The 26,755-nt window shown below is 45.2% G+C and overlaps 1 protein-coding gene across 16 annotated transcripts in view; it reads left to right on the plus strand.

Moving 5' to 3' along the window:
* The window catches only part of macf1a (microtubule actin crosslinking factor 1a), a 108,743-nt gene that overhangs the window by 24,653 nt on the left and 57,335 nt on the right, over positions 1-26,755 (plus strand). For 15 of the 16 annotated variants that reach the window (XM_042213172.1, XM_042213181.1, XM_042213178.1 and 12 more), the window contains 29 exons: positions 1,145-7,309; positions 7,418-7,573; positions 7,746-7,961; positions 8,048-8,191; positions 8,384-8,671; positions 9,534-9,683; positions 9,837-10,070; positions 10,268-10,447; positions 10,535-10,708; positions 10,880-11,047; positions 11,906-12,097; positions 12,189-12,362; positions 12,594-12,717; positions 12,824-13,023; positions 13,174-13,491; positions 13,584-13,750; positions 15,144-15,300; positions 15,404-15,515; positions 16,368-16,430; positions 16,943-17,181; positions 17,324-17,453; positions 18,529-18,728; positions 19,139-19,366; positions 19,454-19,730; positions 19,947-20,539; positions 20,655-20,843; positions 20,923-21,129; positions 22,400-22,717; positions 22,818-23,000. In XM_042213172.1, coding sequence (XP_042069106.1) covers positions 1,145-7,309; positions 7,418-7,573; positions 7,746-7,961; positions 8,048-8,191; positions 8,384-8,671; positions 9,534-9,683; positions 9,837-10,070; positions 10,268-10,447; positions 10,535-10,708; positions 10,880-11,047; positions 11,906-12,097; positions 12,189-12,362; positions 12,594-12,717; positions 12,824-13,023; positions 13,174-13,491; positions 13,584-13,750; positions 15,144-15,300; positions 15,404-15,515; positions 16,368-16,430; positions 16,943-17,181; positions 17,324-17,453; positions 18,529-18,728; positions 19,139-19,366; positions 19,454-19,730; positions 19,947-20,539; positions 20,655-20,843; positions 20,923-21,129; positions 22,400-22,717; positions 22,818-23,000 — 11,946 coding nt within the window. The remainder of the gene's footprint in view (positions 1-1,144; positions 7,310-7,417; positions 7,574-7,745; positions 7,962-8,047; positions 8,192-8,383; positions 8,672-9,533; positions 9,684-9,836; positions 10,071-10,267; positions 10,448-10,534; positions 10,709-10,879; positions 11,048-11,905; positions 12,098-12,188; positions 12,363-12,593; positions 12,718-12,823; positions 13,024-13,173; positions 13,492-13,583; positions 13,751-15,143; positions 15,301-15,403; positions 15,516-16,367; positions 16,431-16,942; positions 17,182-17,323; positions 17,454-18,528; positions 18,729-19,138; positions 19,367-19,453; positions 19,731-19,946; positions 20,540-20,654; positions 20,844-20,922; positions 21,130-22,399; positions 22,718-22,817; positions 23,001-26,755) is intronic. The other variant, XM_042213186.1, reaches the window with a different exon arrangement.

Here is a 26,755-nt window from a genome sequence, read left to right on the forward strand (position 1 = left end):
AACAACGTCACCATTTGAGCATGTTGTGTCCAGATCACAAGAGCGTGTGTGAGAGAGAATGACGTTTTTGTGTTTGTTCTAATGCATACTATTAATGTGTGAAACTTTTAAACCAGCATTTTGCTTGAAAATCACTAACAGCTGCCAACGGAGAGTTGTGGACATCCAAGGATCAGAAAACAAAGCAAAACAGGACTTTGATAAACATCATTAGTCTATTTTGTGATTGCAGGTTAGAGCAGCTGCATGGTTAGTTTTAGTGCCATCCAGTCTCATGGAAATGTATTATGTAATGTGTGATGCAGTTAAAGATACAAATCTGCAATAATAATCATAATCTGTGCAAATCAGCAGGTAAACTTACTATCAGAAATGTGGAAATACTGATAAATATTTGTTATTTATCACTATTTGCCACATATTTGCCCCACCCCCGATCAGCTTTCCCTGAGCGGTCATGGTTTAGTATAGTTTCAGTTTGTACCTTAGTCAGTTTAACATTAGGTCAGTTTGAGGTTTTGACGTCAAAGCAGTGTTAGGAGTCTGAATGAAGAGTGGCATGCAGAACGCTAACAACCAGCTTCTCACCTGTCGCGCCTCGCTCTGCCGAGCCATAAACTGGCCCATTAGTGTGTGCACAGCAGGACGGGCCCAAACGGTAAGTAGCGCTCGCTTTCTCTCTTACCGTTGCCTTTAAGTTTTTCTCGTGTAGTTTTTCTTATTCTCCTCAACTTCTGAATACTTGTGTGTTCCTTTTTCTGCTGTTGTTTCCCCTTATCTAGCGCTTCTTTCTGCATTTTTGTTACGATATGCTTTGTTGCATGCTTACTGCTTGTCCTAGAATAGTGATGGTAAGTATTAAAATGCCTTTTAATTTAATAGAAATTAAAACAAGTTCAAAATATAAATTATCAAATTGCTAACAGAAATATATATAGTGGCATTTTTAAACATGGATAAGCTGTTTTGTGGCAAGTGGTTGTGGGTTTCCTTCTTTTTTTTCCCTGATTCTACGATCTGTCATAGTGTAGTGTCACATAATAACAAATTAACATTACGTAATATGCGTGCTGGCTAAAACTGCCAGGTCATAAAGAAAAGAGAATGAATATCAACTGGGATTTTGGTTTCTTTCTTTTTGCAGAATGAGATTGCCATTGCTGGAGTGATTGACCTGAGTACAGTGGAAACATTCCCAGTATTCCCAGCAGCTCAACGTGGTCTTATTGACCAGGACACCTGCCACGTTCTGCTAGAGACCCAGCTCATTATGGGTGGGCTCCTTCAACCTGACTCTCCTGTCAAACTTTCACTGGAGCAAGCTCTAACTCGAGGCCTAATTGACAGCCATACCAGACAGTCCCTGTCTGAGCTTGAGAGCGCCCTGTATTTGGTGGAAAACACCAAGACTGTGAGTGATGAACAACAAGAAAATGCCTTGCCTGTAGTTAGAGCCATGGAGACCGGGCTAATCAGAGAGGAAGTGGGACTTCGCATTCTCCAACTCCAGATGAACACTGGAGGATTGAGACATTCAACTGGAAAAATGTTGAGTTTGGAGCAAGCAGAAGACAAGAGACTTTTGTCTCCCAGAATTATTACCAAGCTCCAGTCGAGACTACAACACAGAGAGCTGATTGATCCAAACACAGCTGAAAAAGTAAATCTCTGTGAGCTGCAGCTCCAGTGTGTTCTCGATGATGATTCAGGGCTTCTTCTCTTCCCTGTCAAGCAGCAGCCTGGAGGAACAGTTTGCCTCCGTTCTGGAAGAAAAGTCGGTATTTTCCGTGCTGTGCAGGAGGGACTGATTGATCGGAAAGTTACCGTACGACTTATTGAAGCTCAGCTTTTTGCCGGTGGTATTGCAGACCCACGATCTGGCCATCGACTGACAGTTGATGAAGCAGTTCGCCATGGGCTTATGGACCAGGATCTAGCCTGTGCCATGTTAGCACGTCAACTGCAAAATGGGGGCATTCTAGACCCTTTCAGTAGAGAGCGCCTGGACTTAGAAGAGAGTATTCGCAGGGACCTTCTCTCCCCTCGTTTGGCTCTGTTGGTCCTTGAGTCTCTCTGGACTTTTATGGGCTTGCTCTGGCCTGAAACTGGAGAGGTTTTACCCATTGCTGAGGCTGTTCAACAAGGTGTGATCTCGGGGGATCTAGCAAGGAGCACCCTGAGACAACGACATGCCATTGGGGCTTTGTACAACCCAGAAACCCTTCAGGTGCTGCCCCTGAACAGGACTGCTGAAAATGAATTAGATCCCAGTGCGGTCAGTTTTCTCAAAGAAATCCACATACCAGATGTTCTTTCCAACATGACCCAGTCAGGTAACCCATCTCTAAACCGCCACAGCTGGGGTTCCACTAGCTCCTCCTCTCCTCCATCCTCTCCCCTGCCTCCATCATCTCCCACAGGCCTTGTGTGGGAAACTACATCAACTAATGGGAAGGATCCTGAAGAACAAGCCAAACACAAGCTGCTGTTTCACCTCATGACTCACAGCTATGTAGATGCTCATTCTGGAAAGCGCCTCGTGCTGCTTGACCCTGAGCTAATGATAATGATCAAGGACGCTGACATGGTTGCTGGAGAATCTGCTCGTCAGGTTGAGCCGCTAAGCAGTGTGGCTACAGATAAGCTAGATAAACTGGAAATGGGGGAAAAGATTAGTTTGGCAGGTAATGGAGTGAGTGAAGGTGTCAACGACAGTTCCAGTTTAGTCACACCAAGTAAGGATTTTGAGATTAACGATAGAAGTGGCCTAGAAGAAATGCATGATGGGGAAGGAGACAACAAATCACTGCAGCAACCATCAGAACCCATAGAAGAAGACTTAGCCATTTCAGCTAAATATGAAATTGCTGGTGATAAAAGTGAAAAGGTAGATGAACAAAAGAAAGAAATGACCAGTTGGGACAGTTTAGCTTCAGCTAAATACCTCAACGATGAAATAACAAAGAGCCCAAATGAAATAATACAAACTGAATACCAACCCATGGATAGTCCTGTGCGAGACAGTGGAAGTACAACTGCAACAGAAGTTATTGAAATGGCCACAGCACCACTCAAATCAGAGGATAATGTTGAAAGGAAGACATTCAAAGAGCTCATCCCAGGGGAAAAACCAAATGAAGATGTTAAATTAACAGCATCCCAAGAAAGGAAAGATATAAAAGATTCCCAGGCTGAATCAGAAATTATAAAACAAAACGTGGCTGTAAAAGAGACAGACTCAAAGCAAGCTAAACCACAAGTTGATATCTCTGAAGCAGTAGTGGAAAAGCAAGAAGAGGATGCTGAACTGGAGAGGATGGTCATGCAGCTCAAACAGGGAGGTCTAATGACAGAAGAAGGGGAAAAACTGCTGCCAGATGAGGCAGTAGCCCAGGGTGTCCTTCCTGGCCATACAGCTGTTAAATTAATGGCTCAAGCCGGTTTGTTTGGGGGCTTCCTAGATGCCAGCAGTGGGGAGTCACTTACCATGGAGGAAGTTATGCAGGAGGGTTTACTAGATGAAGATCTAATGTGGGGTGTCCTAAAGTCAGATAAAACCCTTGCAGGGGTTGTTGATGTGGAGAAAAGGCAGATCTGTGGGGTGAGGGAGGCAGCTCAGGCAGGGTTGATTGATCCCAACACAGCCTCTCGACTTCTGGAAGCCCAGGTGGCATCTGGGGGGATTGTTGACCTGCGTAGGGATAAGAAAGTCTCTGTGACTCTAGCAGCAAACCTGGGGCTGATTGAAGACGATCATAGAGAAGAACTTGTAGCACTGGAGAAGGCATGCAAGGGAAAGGATGCAGATTCCTCAAAATTCCTCAAGAAAGCCAGTTTGCAGCTTCAGATGGAAGGTGTTCTCGACCCAGAGTCCAAGTCTCCAGTTCCTATAGAACAAGCTATTCACAAAGGCTTAATTAGACCAGAGGAGGCTTATCAGGTCTTGGCTAGGCAAGTGGCTGAAGGTGGAATAATTCACCATCCTTCAGGCATGAGGCTTCCAGTTTCTGATGCTGTTGATAGAGGACTAGTAGATCGGTCCGTTGCTCCTGGGTTAGAGGAACTTGAGTGGGTCTACCAAGGAAAAGTCAGTCCTTCACATCGCCCAGAAGCTTTTGTTTTCCAAGCATCAACCGGAGCCATTTCAGACCCTGACACTGGAATCAAACTTACTTTGACAGAGGCTGTTACTAAGGGTCTTCTAGATGAGAACAAAGCCAGTGAAGTCATGGCTTCTCCCACAGTAACTCAAGGAGTTCTTGACCCCCAAACAGCACGGATTGTGCCCTATTCAGAACTTGTAAACCAGGGTAAGATAGATATTGAAACAGGTAAACGCTTCTTGGAGGTGAAACCATTCCGTGGTGTTCAGGATAAACAATCAAAGGAAACACTGACCCTTCCCGAAGCAGTTGCATTAAAGAAAGTTGATCCAGCTCCAGCATTTAGACTTCTCCAAAGCCAGGCAGACAGCGGTGGGATCATTGATATCAGAACTGGAGAAAGGCTCTCGCTGCCTGAAGCTTCTAAGAGAGGTTTAGTTGGAGATGATATGGTCACAGAAATAGCTACAAACCAGTTTTTGAAAGGAGGCTTAGTTGATCCTTCAACTGGACAACGAGTCTCAGGTCTCAATGTTGCAACTGCTTTAGGACTGATATCTAACAATGTGGCTTTGGAGATTCAGGAGAAAGTGATGTCGGTAGAGACCGAGGGTGGTGAAGAAAGCTCTACACCCGTTGCCTCATCAGATAGTACGTACAGCCCTGCTATCAAATTTTCAGCATCAAGTCCAGACAGTCCATCAAACTGGTCTGATGTGAACACTGAGGAGCCCACGAAATCTCCACCTTCAAAGAGAGAAGCAGTGCAAGATGAAGAGAAAACACTGACATCTGTACTTTCAGATCAGTTAAAGTTATATGACACGATTGCAGATGAGGACAAAGTGGACAAACCTGAGTCAGGGAAAGAAAAGACTTCAAGGCAGCCGGACGAGTCCATGGACATCTTATTTAAGTTTGCAACTAATGTTGAGAAAAGAATCCAGCAAGCCATAAAAGAAATTGAACCACAGAAAGACACCACTAAATCACAGAGTCTTCCTGAACAGGAGGCAGATGAGAGACTGCAAATAAATGATGAACAAAGGAAAAGCATTATCAGAGATTCTGTAGAAGTCAAGCCGACACAAATCTATCATGCTGACAAAGATTTACAGGAAAAGGATAGAACAGGTGTCAATGGGGAACCTGTGCAGGGTAGGGAAAAAGAGCGTGTTCCCGAGGATGGAAGATTGAAGCCCAAGACGACGAGTCCTGTGGCAGTAATGGTTATAGATGACAAGGAAAGCAAAGAGGGTGATGAAGTGTCAAATTTGGGCGAAGAGGAATCTAGAAAGGATGATGTGGCAGTGCAGAAAGATGATGGGATAAGAGAGAAGGTCCAAGTGGTGGAGAAAACGAAGCCCTTAAAGGTTGAAGATTTAGAGATCAAAACCAGCACTCGTTCTGAAGAGTCAGCACAGTCGTTGACATCTGCTTCCAAAGAGTCAGAAAACAAAAGCAAAAAGAAGAGGAAAAATAAAAAGAAGGGAAAAGGTAAAGAGACAGAGGGCGAAACACACCCTTCAGAGATAAAGCATGGATCTCAAATTTATCAAACTGAGGAGGAGATGGAAGGAAAGTCTGGAGCTGTTAATGCGACTACAGTTGAGCTTGCGTCACAAGACGTAGACATGAAATCACAGATTCATGGTCAGGGAGCTTCTGAAGGGCAAATCGAAGGCATAAGGACTGATGAGAAATTTGAGGTTGAGAGTAATTTGGTGAGACAGGGACAGAAAGAAGCCTTAAAACTAATCGCTGAACCAGAGAAAGAGGCAAATAAAATATTAACAGCTACAGCAAAGGCTGATAAGAGAGAGGAGATGAAAGGGAAGTCTGAAGAAAAGGATTCTGTCGCTCAGCAACCAGAAAAACCAGAGAGCATTCAGGAGGTGAAGGAAAGGAAAGAGCATGAGCTGCCTCAGAAATCCCCTCTGCCAGACACTGAGAAAGCGGCCTTGATCCTGAAGGCCAAAGAGAGTATTCTTAAAAAGGTGTTTGAAAAAGGCGTGAGTGAGAAACAGGCTGCTGAGGAGCTGCAGGCGCTGCGCAAAGAGGTGGGGAAGAAGGAGGGTAAAGGTATAACTGTTAGTGATGTAAAGGCACAAACTCGGCACGCTAAGGAGGCTGGAGTGGAGAGTCGAGCTGTAAAAGAAGACACTGTCAAGACATCCGATGGTTTATCTGAAGAAAGTAAAGAAGAAGAGATGAGTGTCAAGGTGGACAAAATGAAACTGAGAGAAGTCAAAGAAAATCTGCCTGTGGAGAAACCGTTGGTCGAGGAGACCACGGAGGCTGAACCGCTGGAGGTTTCTTCAAATGAAAAAGAAAAGGATGCAAGTTTTGGAATGGAAGAGACACAAAAAGATATTAAGACAGCTGCATCGGTCCAATCTAAAGAAGCTCAGCCTAGTAAACAAAGTAAGAAGAGCAAAAGATCCAAGAGGCTGAAAGTGGCTGAAAAAGCTGAGCCTGATACTGAGAAGGCACTGAGCAAGGAAAAAGTGGAAGTGACTGCAACAGAAATTACCCCAAAATTCACTCTGGAAAGAACAGATTTGGAAAGCTCAGGTTTGATTCAGGAGCAGAAGGTAGATTCTGAGAGTCGGTCACTAACGGGGGATGTCCTCTCACCTTCGGCTGGTGAAGAGACAGTTGAGGTGGAGACCCCTGCGATTATTATTCCAACAGTTGAGACTCTTGCGCAAACTTCACCCCATTTGTATCGACCACAGAGGCCCAGTTATCACGTGCAGGACATCGTACAAGCGGAAGAGATCAGTGGCGGGAAAGACAAATCCCATTCAGGCACTGGAGGTGTGATCGAAGCTGACCTTTCTCACGGTGGACACAAAGTGGAGACTCAGTCCACAGCTCTGTCCGCTGCTCTGTCCACAGCTCAGCCCACAGCTTCTGATCCACAGCCTGATAAAACAGCTGGCAAAGGCAGAAAGAAGAAAACGCACCAACCAGTCAAAGAAGAAGGCACCGATACTCCTGCATCAGAATCTTTAAAAAACCAACAGCAACATCTTGAATCTTCAGAAACGCCGGCTTTGCTCTCAGAAGATGCTGCAGCTGAGTCTGGATCACCTGTAGTCCCACAGTCTGAGACCACCACTGAGACCTGGGCAGAGGATGACGCCAGCGAGAGTCCCCAACAGGTGTCAAAGAAAGAGGAAGCATCATCTGTGACTGGCAAGGCAAGAGGAAAACTTGTGAAGTTATAAATATTTTTATTTATTTATTTATTTTAAAGCCCTTCGGTTGGTCAAAGCATCTTTAAAGTGTGTTTTGTTTTGTTCCCACAGTCATCATTGATGCGTCAAGAATGCTTGGAGCACGACCAGCGAATGGTGGCCCTGCTCTCCATGGTTAGACACATCGAGGTCCAACTGAAGCAGCAGCAGCAGCAGTCTGTTGGTCGCAGCCTCATCACATTGGAGGACATCATCAGACAGACTGAGGTGAAATTCCCACACACAAACATGCACACTGCTTTTAATGCTTAAATTTGGTTGGCAGCTTAGATTGGCATTTGTTTTCCGTGCGAGACAAACCGGTCAGCCGGTTTAAGGATTAGTGTCTTAATCAAGAATCAAGAAAACTTTTGTTTTCTTTTCCTAATCTGTCTCGCAGACTCTGGACCTCGAACTGCGCGGCATGGAGCCTGAGATCAACAAAGAGGCGGAGGCGGCTGAGCGACTGCTGAAGCCCCAACCGAAAAATGTTCCTCCTCAACTCCTATTGGCCCTGGAAAAGGATGGGCGGAGCTTGGCTCGAGGATACGAGGCTGCCAGGGCTCTTTCTGAGGGCATTCTGCAAAGTCTACGAGACCACAGAGACTCTTATAAGGTAGCAGAAACAGATAAATAACAGAGGGTAGCACACATATATAATAGACAAAGGCATCACTGACGGTGCTCCGACTTTTCCTTCAGGATGCAGTCACAGCTGAGCAGAAGTCACTGGGACAACATGTGGAGAGCTTGCTGTCTTGGCTGACAGAGACAGAGACTCAGATGGAGAAAGAGAAGAAAAATGACGGTTCAGATCAGCTCACGCAGCAGCTGACTCTTTGCAAGGCAAGTTTTCTAGAAAGAAGAAATTGTATTATAAGCATATATACATTTGTCATGCTTTGAACCTGTAGATTTAAATAATTAGCATTATTATTGCTTGGTATCGTAAACATGGATCATATGGAGGGGTGGGGACACTGGTTCACTGATTTGTTCTGCTGAGCATTCATTTGTTTGTGTGAAACTTTCCTTCAGGAGCTCCAGTCCTCTCTGAAGGCTCGCTCTAGCGAGGTCAACAACGTAGTGTTTGACATTCAGGTGTTCATCTCAGAGCGGGCGCAGGACCTGGCCCCTGAGCAAAGCAGGCATCTTCTGGGGCAGCTTCAGCAGCTGCAGAAGGCCTTCCACAGAGCTTCCGGTCAAGCCCAGGCCTGGGCCGACGCCCTCTCAGCCCAGAGAGACAGGGAAGAGGAGCGGCAGCGCAAAGAGAAGGAGAAAGAAGAAGAGAAGGAGAAAGAGAGGCAGAGTGCGAGGGAGAGAGAGGTTTGGAAAACGATGATTGAGATGGTTTTAAACGCTGCGCAAACACTCGGTTAGCTTTCATATTTAACATCGTTTGTTGCCATGCTGTTAACTGTCATCATGCTAAAAAAGCTCATGTTTCATGAAATCTGATGTGTCGGATTAGAAAAGCCCAACATAATCTCGCTAACCTCCACCATAGTTTCAGCTTGTAGTGCCATTACACATCGACTCAGACCTGATCTCCTCGTCTCGGGTTTGTACTCGGACCACTGCTGCTGTTTTTGCAAATGCTTTGCTACTTGACAGTATCACCACCCTCACTTCTACTACCGAAACTTTTTATGCAAGTGTGTTTGCTCCTCTGCATGTCTCTATAACATGTGTATTATTAACCTGTTTGCCTTGCTGTTCCAGATTGCCACTGAAGAAAATCGCTTGTGTCACGGCGGTAAAGTAAAGCCTTGCTGGCTACAGCGCGTCACTGTTTTTCCTCTTGTCTCATCTGAATACCTGGGAGAAAGAGGAAAAACAGCAAAAATAAAACAGATACTTGTTTGATTTCTCTTTGTATTGTTTGTTTGTTGCTTGTCAGACACGTTGATGTAAATGTGTATGTGTGTCTGCCTCTGTGTGTGTTTTAAGTGTGAACTCTGGACACAATCTGCTCAAAGCTTGGCAATGTGCACTACAAACGTATAGCATCTTAGTAGTCTGTGCTTCTGTTAAGAGGTATAAAAATGGTAAAACAAAATCACGAGTGGGCTGTTCCTGAAGTGTTTATGATGGACTCGTCCGTACGAGGTTTGGTCAGGATCAGTTTTCCTCACATTTTCTTTCTTTCTGGATCTTTGCTTTTCCTTCTCTCTTCCATTTCTCTCAGGTGGTTCAGCAGCAGAAAGCAGAGTGCTCTCAGAAACTGGAAGGCCTCAGCATGTGGTTGGCTGGAGCTGCCAGCCTGCTGGCCAGTCAGAGACCAGGAGCAGAGTCAGGTGATGTGGACATCCTGCAGGAGAAGCAGAGGAAACTAAAGGTGTGAAAGTCCTACATTAATCTATCTTTCTTGTTTTTGTGTATAAGATTCAGCTCAGTAATTCTGGATATCGCACTTATATCATTAAAAATGTTAGTAATTTAATCCTTAATATTTAAGACAATGTTTCTATCTCTTTATTTCTGTCTTCAGGAAGTCCAGAAAGACCTCCACACTAAAGGCGAGGGCATAGCTGAGGCCATCAGGTCTGTGGAGGAGCTCCTGTCAGAGCAAGGAGAAACCCTGAGCCCAGAGGAGAGGGAGAACCTCCAGGCGGCGCTAACAAGAATGAAGGAGCAGTACAGTGCTCTGACAGATTCAACCAGCACCACGCTGTCCGAGCTCGACACAGCCATTAATAACACTGTGCAGCAGAACACACAAAGGGTAAGAGCAGCAATGTGGTCATACATCTGTCAGAATTTTAAAAATCCGCTTGTTAAAACAACTATTTTTACCCATTTCTGAAGATATTTTTACATACATTAAAGACATTTTAAAAGTTAAAACCTAACATTTAAAGCAACTAGGTTTTAATTTAACGTCTTCTACCCTCCACTCTGCTCCTGTCTTCTCCTCTCCAGGCGAAAGCAGTGGAGGAACTACAGGAGACCCGAACTCATATAGACTCCCTCCTGAATGAACTGTCCACCCTTAACCAACCTGGAAAGACTCTAGCTGGATCTTCAGCAGCCCAGGATGTTATTGATTCCCCTTTTTCACCACCAGAGGGCGCTGTGATGTCACATACTGAGATGCTACAGGTTAACTCTCTGATCTGTGTTTGGCACATTTTGATTTAAATGCCTTACAATATTTCAGAGTTCTGACCGATATCATCTTTCTGCCAGGCGGAGCTTCAGCAGCTCCAGGCTCAGCAGGCACAGCTGCTGCAGATCACCCAGTCGACTCGGTCCCTTTTGGAGCAGCCTGACACAACAGTTCCTCCTGAAGAGAAACAGCGACTCAGGGCTGCCCTGGACCAGCTGCAGGCTCAGCACCAGGACAAACTGAAGAGCTGCCAGGTACTAAAAGTATAAATATGTGTATAAATAGTGTGCTATTCTCCATACATAATATGTGCACTGTCTAGGAATATCTTTTTTGTTTAGTTGCAACTTAATGAGGCTGCATTAGTGATTTGTGTTTAGCCCCTGTGGTAACTGACTGCCTCTCCTGTATCGTTTATCTTATAGGACCGTCTGAGAAAGTCTGAGGCTCTGAAAGATGAGCTGACAAAATTCCTCCAGGAACATGGAAGTTTGGGTACCTGGCTGGAACAAAGTGAACGGGATCTTCGTTCTCTTGGCGAAGGAGAAACAGATGCACAAGGACTTAAGGGCAGGCTAGACGAGCACAGAAAGGTACATGGAAGTAGAGTCCAGCCAATCGTTGCTAACACAGATGGTTTCCTTCATTACAGAAAGAAATTACAGAAAGAAAATGCTTAAGATGATTTGGAAATGATGTTATGACATAGTTTTTACACTAGAGCGACAGCATCTCCAGCGTTTACAATACTGTGAGAACAATCATCGGAGCTCAGCATGCAGGGGTGCAGAGTTGAGCTTTGTCTTCATGTTGGGTTATTATCTACACTGTGAAAGTTAAGACAATAAGCCTTTTCAAAATAAAACCAACCTTTTGCATGTATGTAGGTAATATTAGCTTCTAGGTTGATACTTGCATCAATTTTAAAAAGTCTAGGAGAAAGTACATGTTACAGCATTAAAACCTTACCTGTTTTCATCTGTTATGTTCAACGCTTTTATATATTTCAATATGAAGTTTCTCATGAAGATCACAAACTTATACATAACTGTTTCCAAATGGGATGCCAGTAATTCTCCACAAGAGGGAGCTGTTGTATCAAATTAATTTTTCACATGATGCTGACCTCAGTCCTGCAGATAGAGACAAGGTGGTGATGCCACTGGGTGAGCTGCACATCTGTAAAGCCTTTTTTCCCCTCTCAAAAAAGAAGGAAAAAGCAAACCTTTTAGAAGTTCAAACTCTGTACTGCATCTACTACTGAGCAGGAAATTCTCCAGGCAGACAAGTTTGCTTGTGGCGTTGTGGCTCTGCAGTTTGAATGAATTAGCCGAACGTGGTTTTTGCTGCTTTGAACTGAAGTAAATGGGCTGGGCCCAGATTGAAATCACTGATGTTTATGTATGTTTTGTTGTTTTTTTCTTTAATTAACAATACATGTGTAATTCCAGCTTGCCGAAGATGTGATTTGCCACAAGGCAGACTTGCGCTTCGTTTCCATCTCGGGTCAGAAAGTTCTGGACTCTGTTCAGGGAGCTCTGGAGCAAGGTGGTGGTTCAGATGCATCTCTGGAGAGCACCAAGCAGCTGGTAACTGACAATCTACAGGATGCCAACCACAGATACACCACTCTACACACCAAGGTGAAGGAAGTTCTGATAATCATTAGGAACTGTGCTAAACGCCACATTTGGTTCATGTATATGCTTAAAAACCTTTGTGTGCTATGTGCAGTCAACAGAGTTGGGCAGCCGTTTGTCCGGCCTGTTGGAGAGATACCAGCAGTACCAGGATGAGGTCGTCTCCCTCCACTCCTGGCTCAGCACTCAGGAACAGAACCAAAGCATAGCGAAGGCCAGCGCAGAGACAGACCCGCAGAACCTACAGAACACACTACGACAAGTACAGGTGAAGCATGCAATGACCAACACCTGCATTAATGAGCACAAAATGACAGAGAAAAGAGAAAATATGCAATTGAGACGCAGTCAAAAACATGGCCTAGTTTGCAGTCTTCATTCCATAGCTGTATATCATGCAAAGAAATTATGAAAAACATTCATTTAACGAAAAAAGGTTGTAATATTTGTGAGGATTATAGGAAATATTTATGGGTTTTATGGGTATCTCTATTTCCAGCTGCTTCAGGATGAGCTGGCAGAGCGCTCGGTGCAGCTGGAGAAGGTGAAGAGGGCAGGAAGAGATCTGGTCAGCACAGATGAATCTCCTTCCCTGAAAGCTGTTGACATCCTGTGTGCTGCAGGTGATTTAATCTGCCAAACACGTTGACTTCAGTTATAATCACAGACCACAGAGCCTTTATTTGGGCTCTTTCACAGCTTGACTTGTTTCGCACCCTTTCTCTTTAGATGGCTTGGAGAAGAGATTCGACTCCCTTTCCACATCTGTCTCAGAACGGGCCGAGCAGCTGCAGACAGCTGTGGCCCAATCTGTCAGCGTCCAGGAGGGCCTCAGGGGTCTGCTGAGCTGGTTGGACAAACTGGCTCTGAGCCCTGGACCAATTGAACCCACTGCACAGGCTGTACAGGATGCCCTTACTCAGAACCAGGTGGGATAATTACCAAAAGAAAAATGCTGAATTTTTTCACAAAGTATAAAACATCTGAAAAAAATTGCCTGAATTTTGTAGGTTTATAGTTATAATAAATCTCCATCCTACTCTAAAAGGACCTCTTTTTTTTTCGTCTTTCTTGTTCAGAAACTTCGGCAGGAATTACTCTCCCGGCAGGGCAGTGTGGACGCAACACGAGACTCTGTTTCCAAACTGCTTCACACCTCAGACGCCTCCACGGCTTCAGGCCTTCAGGGGAGTTTAGAAGATCTGACTCAGCGCTTCACTGCAGCACAGGCCAGCCAGGCTGAGAGGGAAGCTGAGCTCAAAGGGCTGCTGCCCAAGCTGGAGAGCTACGAGCGGCTGGGGTCAGACCTCCAGGTCTTCACCCAGAGCCGAGTGAAGGCTCTGAGTCCCGTCGGTCAACCGGACCGCAGCGTGGACGACTACAGGCAGACCATTGAGGTTAGCAGGGTCGACAGATTTTCATTAATAGGTCAGTGGATTGGTCATACGGTGGCTCCATCCAACATTTTTGTCTGTGTGCGTTTTCTCAGGAGGTCCGATCGGAGCTGGAACAGGAAGCCGGGCAGCTGAAATCCTTCTGCAACCTTGGCACTGAGCTCAGCCAATCAAAACCCTTCAGTAATACTCAAAGCTTATTGGACAATGTCAAAGAGGTCACTGATGAATTCAACCAACTGGAAGAAAATGTAAACGAAAGGTAAAAACACCAATGTGAAAAATGCACTTTCAGGTTGTGCAGCTGTAAATGTGAGTAAGTGCTTTTAAAGGGACCCAAACTGTGTTGTAAGGAAAGAGTTCATGCTCACAAGTTTTTTGGGGTTTTTTGGTGTTTGTTTGTTTTTTGAGTAATAAAAATCATAGAAAACAGAAACTTTTACAGCTAATGTCCCTCTAAATTTAGATAACGTGGTAATTTAAGACTTTTTCTTTTATAACAGTATAATATAGAATTGAAATTCATGTGTGCAAGTTTCCTAAAAGAGGATGATGCAGCTCCTGTCTCATCAGTTGCCAGGTTCACTATAAAATACACAAGAGGGCCCCAGATACAAATCTCTGAACAGTGCCATGGCTCCTTTATTTACCATTTGCTCCCAGATGTGTGAATCATAAAAATGTCAGCCCGTTCTAGACTTACTTCAAATGAGACGACCTTGGAGATGAATTCAGAGCAAACCTAGGATGTGGTTTGATTCGTCTAAGATTGAGTTTTATCTACTTTTAAAACACTTACTGTGTGAGTGGAGCGGTTTCCAAATTTTGTTTTCTAAATTTGTAACCTTCACGAGGCACCGGTTGCTATGCCTACAGGGCCTGACGTTGTATCAGTGAGCAGCCACACTTAAAGCCTGTCAGCAGGGGGTTGGGAATTTATAAATACCATCAGTCTGGTGCAGATTTATTGGATTATAGTTCAGATTGGTGGGGCAGTCAGCCTTCTGTAAAATCAACATATTATTTCTAATTTTATAGTGGCTAAACAGCACTCATACGACGTACTGTAGGATGTGGGTTTGTTTTAATCTTACGTGATGTTTCTCAGTACTGTGTCTGTCTGTGTGAGCCTACTGTATTCAAATGAGTGTGAACTGATGTGTTGACCGGGGTACTAATATAAGCAGAGTTCACATGGCTCATTGTCCGTCCTATAAACTGCCCGCTCAGCTAACTCCCAGCCTCGAATCCCGAGGGAGAGAAAATAGCAGCGTGATAATGATACTGCTCCATGCCAGACGTCTTCTCAGAGCTGTTTTGTCTGCAGGCAGTCAGCACTTTTCCAGCTTTAGCCCGACACAGATCACATACGCAGAGGGAGGTCAAGGCTGCGTTAATGCTGCCTCCAGGCCAGCGTGGACCTTGGCTGGTTCATGTCAGCAGTGTTTTGTCTGGGCATTTTTCTGTCTTTAAAAAATTACAGTGGGTAACCGTTTATACTGTAATGGATCACATTAAAATGAAAATTAAAAAATGTGTTTTTTAAGCAGAACTTTCCCTGCTCTGGTTCTCCGTACGTTCTCTGGTCTCTGTCTACGACTTGTTTTCTTCACGTTGTCGTCTTCCTTCCTCATCGTCTGTTTTTCCACACGCAGGTTTGCTGCCATTCAGGCCTGCGAGCAACAGCTGCTCCAGTTCCGCGGCCTCTCCGGCTCCCTCGTCAGGTGGCTTCAGACAGCACAGGACCAGCTGCCCTCCAAAGAGGCCAACCTCAACACCGAGGGCCTGCAGAGGAGAGTTCAGCAGCTTAAGGTTAATTAATTTGGCTGTAAATGATTCATACAATGTGAATCATGGGGAAAAAAATATATCCATGCTACTTGAAACGACTCCTTAAAATGCTTTATGACTTCAGGACTTGTTGCACGACTGGGAGTCGCAGGGATCCCGAGTTCAAGAGCTAAACAAGACGGGCTCCGAGCTGGAATCGCTCATCATCGATATCACCGCTCCTCAGACCAAAACGGGTAAGAACGAGGATGCAGAAGCTGCCAATCAATAAGCACTCTCACACTCTGCTTCAGTTTAAATGACTTTGTTTACGCATGAGAGCGCTTTTAAGTGAGAATTACAGACGGTGTGGGCGGGGGGGAATCATCGGAGGATTTATAAAGTAATTTGACCTGAGGTAAACAGATATGAAAAACAAATCATGAATTAAGAACTGCAGGAAGGCGACGACAAAAACAAGTGTAATGAATCTGTATTAATAATCAGACCTGTCGCGGTACATTCCTGTGATACAGCTAAGCTACGACGGCACGTTTAAATAATGAAGGAAACAGGGAGCGCTGCCAACTTCTAAAACAGTTTGTTACCTGCAGACTTTGCAGGGAAACCCAACAAAACCACAAACTAAATCCCAGACTTTTCCAGTTATTTTCTCCAGCTTTGAACCACGTCAGAAACATTTGTATCCACTCACTTCTAGGTGTTCTGCCCTCTGGTTACATGGTTGGATATTCTTGTGTACACATCTTAATAGTTAAGTCAAATAAAACCAAAACAGAAGTAGGCGAATGGTGTGAGTGTTTATCTTGCTGTGTGTTACACACATTAGATTCCTGTGTCCATGTTCAGACTGTGGGTATCCGCCGTGTCTTTTTCTCCCAAGTCTGTCTCTCAGCGTTCCTCACTTCCTCCCGAGCATCCTGTGCCGATACTGTTTGTACGCTGGCAGATGTTTTTGGTACCGTTGAGCACCTGTGTCTGAACCTTTTTTCAAACCCGTTGGTTCGTCGCTCGCCACGTTGATGTTTGTGCGACGGTGTTTGCATGAGCATGTTGTACTCAGTCAGCTGTGTGTGTTTTTCTCCCAGGTGCTCCTCACATCAATGGCTCAGCAGGTCCCAGCAGTGTCAATGGCATTCACACCTGTAAAGGTGAGCTCTCCCTCCAGCTCGCGCTCTGTCCTTTTTCTCCATCAAGCCCGACTTAACCGTGTGGTGTCTTTTCACTCGCTGTTTATTATATAACATCTCAGCAGCACGCGTATTCACAAAGGCCAGCGAGACGCCGCTGCACAACCTTTGTGTAGTCAGAAGCAGCAGACCCCACATGGTTAAAATGAGAGTCTAACATGAACCTCAGAGAGTTGACCACCACCTACATTAGTGGTGCTTTTAGAGAGTGTTCTCTGTTTTACCCTTTCCTGTGCCCCCACTCTGTCCTGTCACTGCTGGCTTTCTGTCCATCCAAAACACAGCAGGTATATTTATCACATTAAAAAAATACTGGTGTCTCCACTGCTTCACTCCAAAGTTTCTCTTTATGTACAGTTGTGGGTCTTCCTATCCTTTTGCTCTGAGATTTTGCCTGTTTGCTGGTTTTCTCTGTTCTGGTGTATCCGGGGTTTTCTAATATGTTCGGGGTTTATGCCTTTTTTGGCCCTCAGATCTGACAGAGCTCCAGGTAGCAGTGTCTGATGTGAACAGTCGATATGACGCTTTGGGCGGGGAGTTAAAGGAGCGTCTTGGTCAGCAGCAGGCCTCGTTGGAGCTGAGGCAGAAGGCCAGGCAGGGCACAGAAGAGCTTAAGAGCTGGCTGACAGACAGAGAGGAAAGCCTGAAACAGGCACAGACCGCCTCTCCCTCCAAACCGGAGGTGGTACGAGCTCAGGCCCAGGAGAACAAGGTAAAGGATAGACTCTAATGCTTTGTGGTGCCTTTTTTTTCTTTGGTAAAGATGCAGCAAAGTCATCTGTTGTCTGTTATAACCAAGTTTTGTTTGCTTTTTTTAATAGCTTTGATATGCAGACGTTGTTTTTCTTCTGCAGGCCCTGCTGTCAGAATTGGCCGAGCACTCAGGAAAGGTGGAGGAGCTGAAGAGCACGCTGAGGAAACTGATTGCTGAAAACCCCGATTCACCAGAAGCAGACACCTGGAGACAACAGCTGCAAGAGATCGGTATGTGCTGTAGGTGACGGCGGAAAAGATGATGTAGGACTGGACAAGCCTCTAGTATGGAGACAAGACACGGGAACGGCTGAGCTTAGCGTAGTTTTAAAATAATGTGATGGGACTGTTTCCGTTGGATGAAAAAATAAACGTATGAAGGATGCTCAATGAGTTGCCAAAGTATGCACTTACCTGTGCAGTACACCCCAAGTAAATCCTGTGTGTAGGAAACGGGAATGAGCACTGCACTGCGCAGTACTTTTGGAGAGATTCATTATGAAGACGATGCACTGTGTCAAAGCCTGAGCGATTCACGCAGAGGAGATGCAAGTCAGTGATGTAGAGAACAAACACTGCCTGAGGAGCTTGACACAAAGAAATGCTGATTTAGAGAAATATGACTTGTGATACCCGTAGCAGTCAGGGAGTTTATGTTCCCTCATGTCAAGTTTGATAAATATGAGAGGACAATAAGAAACAGATAAAAATGCAGATGACTGTAGATGTAGACCGTGCTGGAAACGTAATCTTTCCAGACTTCTTTAAACGGCCTTAAAAGATGACGGTTTTTTTTGCTTAGTTGAAAATGGCTCTGAAGGAAACTTGCACGTTACTTCAGAATTTGTAATAACTTTTATATGAGATGACGAGAAGGTGAAATCAATACCGTCCAGGGAGAGAGTGGGAAGCGTTCCTGTCGGAGCTGTTTGTTCACTCGAATACTTGATATTTTTACCAGGGCCTCCTATGAGCGAACAGAGACAGAAATACGTAAGGTGAAATCCAAGAAGGAGGCCTTTATATTTCATATTTCATAAAGTCTTTTCAAAGCCATGTGGACCGAGTACACACACACGCACTGCAGGATGCCCAGAACATGAGTCAGTGAAGGAGACAGAAGAGGTAGGAGGGGCAGGGGAAGAAAAATCTAATATGACTGAGCTGTAATGTTGCACAGCTAAATGAAAAAATATTCCCTAAACAATCTGTTCCCTTTGGTTAGTTTTTAGATGAGGAATATACAAACACGTTCATCAACAGTTTGACTGAAGTTTTCTCACGTCTGCTTTGATTACTTCCTCAGACTCCCGCTGGCAAACGGCTAATCAGACCGCGGCTCAGAGGCAGACTGAGCTCGAGACGTGCGCTGATAGGCTGGGCAGCTTTGCCTCAGCGGCCAATCAGTTGGGTCCTTGGCTGAGGGAGAAGGAGCTGATGATGAGCGTTCTGGGACCCCTGAGCATCGACCCCAACATGCTCAACACACAGAAACAGCAAGCACAGGTATGCTTACCTTATAAAGCCGGAAGTGCTGTTGGCCATGTGGTCCTATGTGCAAATTTCTCTTCATCTTCTGGTTCGCTGATTTAAAACGGTGATAGACAGATCACCTGCCAAGTATTTTTGAAAGTGCCAGCTCTTTTCGCAACAGTTTACACGGACAAGTTCCCAGATGGTTCTGTCTAACAAACCATCTGCTGTGTCAGGTTACAAGTACGTGGCAGAAAATGTAAAAAGAATTAAAGCACTGAGTAGGTGAAACAGTGATGTTCAATGAAAATCCAGCACAAGAAAAAGTGGGGGGGTTTCTGCAGGCTTTCAATTCTTTTAAAGACAGATTGTATGTTTTTGATATCGACAGGTTACTTCATTGAATTTGTAATGATGCCTTTGATCTTTCCTCTTTCCTTCAGTTCATGCTGCGGGAGTTTGAGACCCGGCGGCCACAGTTTGACCAGCTGACTCAGTCAGCTGAGGGCATCCTCTCCCAGACCGGTGACTCTGCTCAGGACCCCAAGGACCTGGCAGAGGTGCGTTCTGAACTGGGCTCCATCTCCCAGCAGTGGGAGGACCTAACGAGCAAATTGACACAGAGGTCGAACCACATCGATCAGGCCCAAGGAACCAGCGAACGGTACCAGGTAAGACTGAGACAAGTCGAGAGGTTTCAGCAGAATCTTGAGTCACATTCCTCATGTGGTGGTAAACATTTCTAATCTCCCATTCAGGCCTTGCTCCGAGATCTTTCCTCCAGTCTGTCTGCTCTGAGTGAGAGGTTGGATGCTCAGGCCTCACTGAGCGCTCAACCCGAGGCACTGAAACGCCGCCTGCAGGAAACCGGAGAGATCCGATCTGTGCTGGAGAGAAGGCGGACCGAGCTTGCCGAGGCGGAGAAGCTCTGTCAGGAGCTGAGCGCCATCGTGGCTGAACCCTACCTGAAAGAAGAGCTGAGCAAACGACTGGAGAGTGTCAGCGGGCCGCTCAAGAGTTTGGAGGAGCGTGCAGGTATGTGGAGTTTATGTGGCACATTGAATGATTATCATTACTATTTTACAATTTTTATTATTATTATGATTGATAATTGTTGATGCAAAAAACTGCTACTAACTAACTCACTGATAAATACATCAGAACCTTCTGAAGTCCTTTTTGTCATTTTTATTAATGTACTTGTTTGGTGTTTGTTTCTAATTCCTCATGCTCTGCTTTTCTTTCCTTTAGCTGACGGTCTGTCTCAGCTCCAGGCTGCCCTGTCGTCCACCCAGCAGTTCCAGCAGATGTTTGAGGAGTTGCGCTCCTGGCTTGACAAGCAGACAGATCCTAGAGAATCATCAACCGTCGCCCTGCCCTGTCAGCCGGAGGCCATTCGCTCCCTGCTGGCAGAGACAGATGAGCTCCAGCGTGGGATTGCCAGTCAGCGAGGCTCCTACGAGCTGATCCAGGCTGAGGGAGCGTCGCTCCTCGCCACTCTACCAGCAGACGAGCGCTCAGCCCTGCAGGCCCGTCTGACCTCCTTGAGACAGGACTGGGAGGGCCTGAACCACAGGATCTCAGACAGGGAGGCAAGACTGAAAAACACTCTGAACAAAGCAGAAACTTACCAGCAGCACAAGGCTGAGCTGGTACCGTGGTTAGCAGACTGCGAAGGGAAAGAAAAAGAGCTACAACCATCACTTGACTCGTCTGCCCTGGACGAAGCCTCGCAGAAAGCACGAAATCTGTCCCTGGACATCGAGAGACGACAACCTCTACTTGAAGCCTTTAATGCTGCATCTGATCAGCTGCTGGAGCAGTGCTGCATCGGGGAGGAAGAGGTATGGACTGAAATATGGAGACTGATAAATCCATTCATCTGATTGGTGATGCAAGATTAAAATGTATGAAAAAATCTAAAGTTCAGTAAATGATAAACACATGTTTTTTTTGTAGGTACGTGATGAGAAGGCTCAGCTAAACCGGAGGGTAGATGGACTGGGCGAAAGCCTCCACAATCGCACCGCCCAGCTGGAGGAGCTGGCCAGCCGTCTGAAGGAGTTTGAAGAAGGTAGACAGGCAGTGGAGAGGAGACTGGAGGCTGCCAAGCACCAAATCGAAGTGCAGGAGGCTCTAGGACCTCAGGTACTGAAAAGCACTGATCATTAACCTTCACACTTACGTTATTGCCAGCAGTGACCACATCGCCTTCTTTCACATTCAGGCATGCAGTGCCAAAAGCCTGGAGAGGTTGAGAAGTCAGCAGGAGAGTCTGAGATCCTTGCAGCCTCAGGTGGTCTACCTGAGAGACCTGGCTCAGGGGCTGGTGCAGGATGCACCCCAGACACCAGGAGGCAGCACAGAGGGAACACGGAGACTCCAGGAGCAGGCCAAAGATGCAGAGAAAGAGTATGAAGATGTTACTGACAAGGTGGGGAGCAGGGTCATTGTAATTAAAAAGGGAGGAGGTTTGTTAAAGTTTATTTAATGTACTCGGGCATCAGATACATCTGTGTTTATCAAAAAGGGTGAACTTCCTATTCCCTGATTACCTGTACGTGCCTGGAATTGTCTAAAATATACTTGATGCACATATTAAAGTGCCAAATCTGCCACCCGGGAACATGCTTTGGTAAAACAGCAGGATGTGACAAAGGGGCAGTGATGAAAGGAGCCATAAAAGTTGATGAAACCCAACCAGCAATTTTTGCAATCTGGACTGAAGACATGTTTTACCACCGGACGAACGATTTATTCCAAGGGTCACTGTGTGAGAGGGTGTCTGATCTAGTGAGTGTGTCAGTGAACTGAGGGAGAGCAGAACAGCTATAGCTGTCAGAGGAGTTTGGCTGTTAATGTTATAGTAGTGATGCTGTGTATGGTCGGTGTGGACGTTCAGCACTTTGTCACAGTTTGAAATGTAAACCAGAGCGTTCAGAATTCAGCGCCCATAACGTTTCATCTTATTTCTGCAATCCAGCTTCCATATATTCCATTTAAGGTCACAACTACCACACAACTTCTCACTGTATACAGTATCGAAGCCATCAGGCTACGCTGGGATCCTCTAAGATGTTTTATTTACCTTTTTTTAAAACAAGACAAACTATCGATCTGATGACATTGCTGCCGAGGAAACAGTTCTGCGGTGCTTTGGGCAATGATGCTTCTACTGTCCCTTCCTTGCACCTACACAGACGAAATCTATTTATACTCGCTGCTGTGTTGCATCATTTTCTGGTTTGGTTACACGTTGTTCTCTAGCCTTGAGCTGTTGCTTTGGACAGAAAATATTACCACACAGGCTTCTCTCTGTCTGATTAATTTGTGGTTTGAACAAGCAGTCTTCTGTTCTAAGCTGATGTCATTACTGGGTCTCTATTCTTATTAAATTTCTGGTTCTTGTTTGTTGCTTTTGTTGCTTTTTTTTTTTTTTAAAGAAAATATTTCCAAAAAAGTAGTCACTGCACTGAAAAGCAAAAAGTCGTCATGCTCTTTCTGCCCTTTCATTTGTGATGTTTCCTGGTTTGACGCTTCAGAGAAAAGAGATTTCATGTCAGAGTAAAACGTGGGGAGATGGTCTTTCAGTTGTAAGGCAGATGCTGCTGTATTTTTAAATCTCTTTAACGTGTGTTGTTAAATTAATGCATTTTAAGGTCAAGTACAATCATAGTTAAATACTTGTTATCCTCCTCCATCAGATCGAGCAGTGCTGCTCCTCCCTGGAGTCACGGCTGCAGGGCGTCGGCGAGGTCCAGGCTCACGTGCGGGACGTCTTCTCACGTCTCGCCGACCTTGATGATGAACTGGACTCCTTCAGTCCCGTTGGACGCGACGCGGACTCCTTGGCCTCTCAGGCCGACGCCCTGAAGGGCTTCCTCTCCCGTCTGGCCAACCTCAGGACTGAGCTGGAGGGCCACGCGTCAGAGTGTACCACCATGCTGCGGCGCGAAGGCTCCTCTCCCGACCTCCTCGCACTCAGGAGGGAGACGGAGGCTTTGAGCCGCCAGGCCGGCAAGGTGAGTGAAGAGGACGCTGATGTGATGGAGGTTATCCTGACTCGGTGGCGGCTTTGGTAAATGTTAGTAACATCCTTGATTTGTGTTTTCTTCTCTCTAGCTGAGTGAACGCGGCCAGGCCAGGTTGGACCAAATCGAGGATGCTGCGGACCGTGTTCGTGATTTCTACAGGCTGGTGGCTGAGCTGCAAGGCCTGCTGGGAAGAGCAGAAGAGAATCTGAATGCGCAGGGCCTGGTTGGCACAGAGGTGGAGATGATTAAGCAGCAGCTGCAGGAGTTCAAGGTAGGACTCACTGGTTATTAACGTGGATGTGTGCAGTCTGTGTGTGTGTGACTGTGAAAGCAGCGAGTTTGCAGCCACTGAATTCGTTGTCACTGAATGTTTTGAGGTTTTTCAACAAGGAATCAGATTTGCAGTAGTTTGTGCCAAATCTTCTTTTTTCCTTGTTACATTCAGCTCGATTGTGTGATTTCCACTGTTCGTTGTTATGACTACAGTATATGTATGATTCTGAGAAGACAAGAGTTTATCATCGGCTCAGGCGGGTATTGTGTCTGCTCGTCGACGACATGCAAGAATCTAAAATAGCTCCGGGTGAACGGGTTGTTCGTGTTTGTGTGTCTCCCTTCTCATGATGCCATTGAAATGAAATTGCACTGATACACAGCGACTCTTCAGCGTAGCATGAGCTTTGATTTAGAGCTGCGTGTGTGTGAGTGAGTTATGAATAGTGACATTCAATATGTGTCTCTGAGGGGGTCTGTATCTGTGCTCTTCCTCTTGCTCATCTCTCTAGAGACCATGAGGTACATGGGTGGGGGCGTGTGTGTGTGGGGGGGGACTCCTGTTGTGCATCAGGACTCGGACACGGTGATTAGCTGAGTCACATGTCTCTTTGAAACGCCTGACACGCTGCTGAATCACGCAGCTCCTGTTCTTTTAAGGATAGTTGTGGTTCTGTCAACATTTCCAGCCAATATGTGACCGCACTCTCCCTCCCTCAAATACTTATGACGCCCCTCCCTCCTCGTGATGTTCAAGCCCCGCCCAGCTAGCGTTTTGACCTCGTTAGCCTCGTCACTGTGGTGATGGAAAATGATCTAAATTTGATGCCGAGGCAAAACGAGTCTATTTTTTCCTTTTCTTGTGGTTGAGACGAGCTCGGGTTCTGTAAACACAAGGAATGGCTGTACTGTCTTTGTTTGTGCTGCTCCTTTTTACCTCGAGGATTTGAGGCGTTTGAGGACACGTTTCCCAGCGTGAGTCTTCGGTGGTAGTCTGGGCGTTACATAAACTTTCTAAACCATATAAATACAGCTTGCACTACACAGAGAGTGCGGTTTTAAGCTTATAACATACAACATTAGATACTGAGAGGCTGCTAGCCACCACAGAACCACCCAGCTTCAGACTTCAATCAAACCAAGATTTGATCAAATATTTTGAATCCTGTGTTGCAAATTTACAGTTTACGGGTTTAACAATTACTAAGAGGCTGGAGCTGAAAGATTAGAAAAGAAAAATAAAGCAAATGACACATTTGCTGAGTAGAAATTAAATTGCCTGTAAAATTACTGGAAGGACTCCTGAAGACGTGACCTCTGTAAGAAGTTTATTTTGTCCTGTTAACAGCCCATAACCCAAAGTTTCTGGATTTACAACGACACAAACACAGCACATTCTTTTCAAGTTGCTTCACAACTTCAATCGACAGCTGACTTATTGTGGCAGAAGACTGAACTGCAGGAAAATAAATACTGGAGTAAGAAATGTGATAATTCTGAGCCAGTGGATCCAAATTTAGGATCTGACTGTTTACACACCGCATGTTTACAGTGAGGTATTAACCTAAATAATGAAATCCTTAATCCTGTATGTACTGTAATACTGTAAGTTGTCACTAAGACATAACTGTTTACAGCTCGTTCTGCATTTAAAGAAAAAAATCCCGCTGGGAGAAACTCCTGGCACCTCCAGTGTTCGGTTCACAGGCCTAGGCTAGTCTTTCAGTCTGACTTCTCTCGTTAACGAGTACATTTTCTTGACATGATGTAATATCCTGTCCACTTTAGACAACTATGTGAGAGCTCAGGAGTAGTATGCAATGAGTCCCACGCACAGTCAGTGCATTTTCTGCCATCTGCAGCTTGTGGCGCTCCAGGAAGGTCCTGCTTTTTCAGGATGATCGATGACTCGCATAATACGGGCGCTAATCATTTTTTTGCACACGACAAATTTAGTCTGAGTCGTCCTCGTCCCCTTGAGAGCGATCATCTCCGCTGTTGTCGAGATGCGTGGGTGGATCAAAGAAGAGTTTTTACTCATTCCATGTGACTCTTTGTTCCTGTTTCTCTTCATCCTCAACTTTTTAAACCTCTGCACCTTTCTTGTTTTCTTCCATCCTAATTTGATTATTCGGATATATTGAAACGTCTTAATTTCCGGTGCGCCTCCTTCTTGGCCTACTAACCTTTCTTTGTGTGCGTTTCTGGGTTTTTCTCTTTTCTTCCCCCTCACCGGGCTCTTAATGAGAGCGAGCCGAGGGAATGTGTAGCAGAGAACAAACAAATAGAGGAGATAAAGAGCTGCTGAAAGAAGAAGGGAAGGATGAGAGGAGAGATCCAGATAAATAGGCTACACTTGAAAAACGGAGCCACATCAAAGAGTCTGAAGCTCCGTCAAATATTTTGCACTTGAATTAATCATGTTAGCGAGCAGATCTGCAGGTGTACTAATGCACCATATGACTGGGAGTAATTAGGTCAAAGCAATATTTCAGTGTTTACAAGGTTTAAGGAGGCAACTGATATTATTTTTTATCAAATAAAGCATGTTTCATATTAATAATAAGCAGCTTTTCCAGCATATTTTCATTTTGATGCAGAAAAGAAATCTCTTAACAAGATTTTAGCCCTTAAATGAGTTTACACAAGCACGCATCATACGCATGGTGAAGAAAAAATGTTTTTTAATTAAATACAGTGAAGGTATTATCTAATGTTCAATTTATTTGTGGATTACGCTCACACGCTATTTTTCCCTGTTTAGTAAATCTGGCCCTCGGGATCTTCCCTATAATGTCTATACAGATTTCATTGTTCTCAGATGATGAAGCAAAGCTGCAGCATCGCTCAAGCTCAATCTGCGATCAAATAAAGAAACATACATACAGCTACATAACTTGACACGAGACAATAAAATGCCCATACCGCCTTAAAAAGCCACGAGCATGGCTGTAGACCTGATAAATGGTCTACTCTATTTGCTACAGTGTGAAATTGCAGCATTTCAGCTGTAGTGAAACAGACGCAATCAAAATATAAGTCAAATATTCCATCGCGTGTCTGTATGTGTTATTTAAGAGGTAAATAGTTTGTGTTGTTTTTCAGTGATGAAGACCTTTCCTCTATTAAAGCTGTGAACTGTGAGCCGAGGTGCAGACAGACTGCAAAAATATCACGGGCAGAATGTATAATAGCTACTGTCTGCAGGGTATGTAGAGCATGGAGAAATGGTCTGTCACTCTATCTGGGGGCAGGGGGGGTATTTATAGGAGGGCACCGAAGAGAGGATAGCAGGGGGGTATTGTGAAGAATCGAGAAAAAGACAAACTATCGGGCAGGATTACAGATACACAGGGAAAGATGAGGAATTATGTGATAGACGGTTTACGTTGCTCTGGTCTTCTGTCTGACCCCGTTTTCACTTGATTCCTTGTCCTGTGTCCTCTAATAGTCTTGAGATGAGAAAATGTCTTTCGTCCACTTTCGTGAACCAGCCCTCCTGGTTTTGTTTTTCTCCCCTCCACCTCTCTCTGTTTCACTCTCTCTGTAACCGATCCAGCCCGGCTCATTTCAAACCTAAACATGTCTGTCTGGCTCTAAAACAGACCGGGCCACCCCTCTCCCCTCTCTTCAGCCCCCTTCCCCTCCCCCAACAGACCCCTTTTCCAATCCAGAGAGATGATGTCATGCCAATGCTTAAAAAGACCAGTGGGCTCAAGATGAGGTGTGTGTGTGTGTGTGTGTGTGTGTGTG

Source organism: Haplochromis burtoni, unplaced genomic scaffold (assembly GCF_018398535.1).
Source record: "Haplochromis burtoni strain Fernald_Lab_line unplaced genomic scaffold, NCSU_Asbu1 Contig_425, whole genome shotgun sequence".
Lineage (NCBI taxonomy): Eukaryota > Metazoa > Chordata > Actinopteri > Cichliformes > Cichlidae > Haplochromis > Haplochromis burtoni.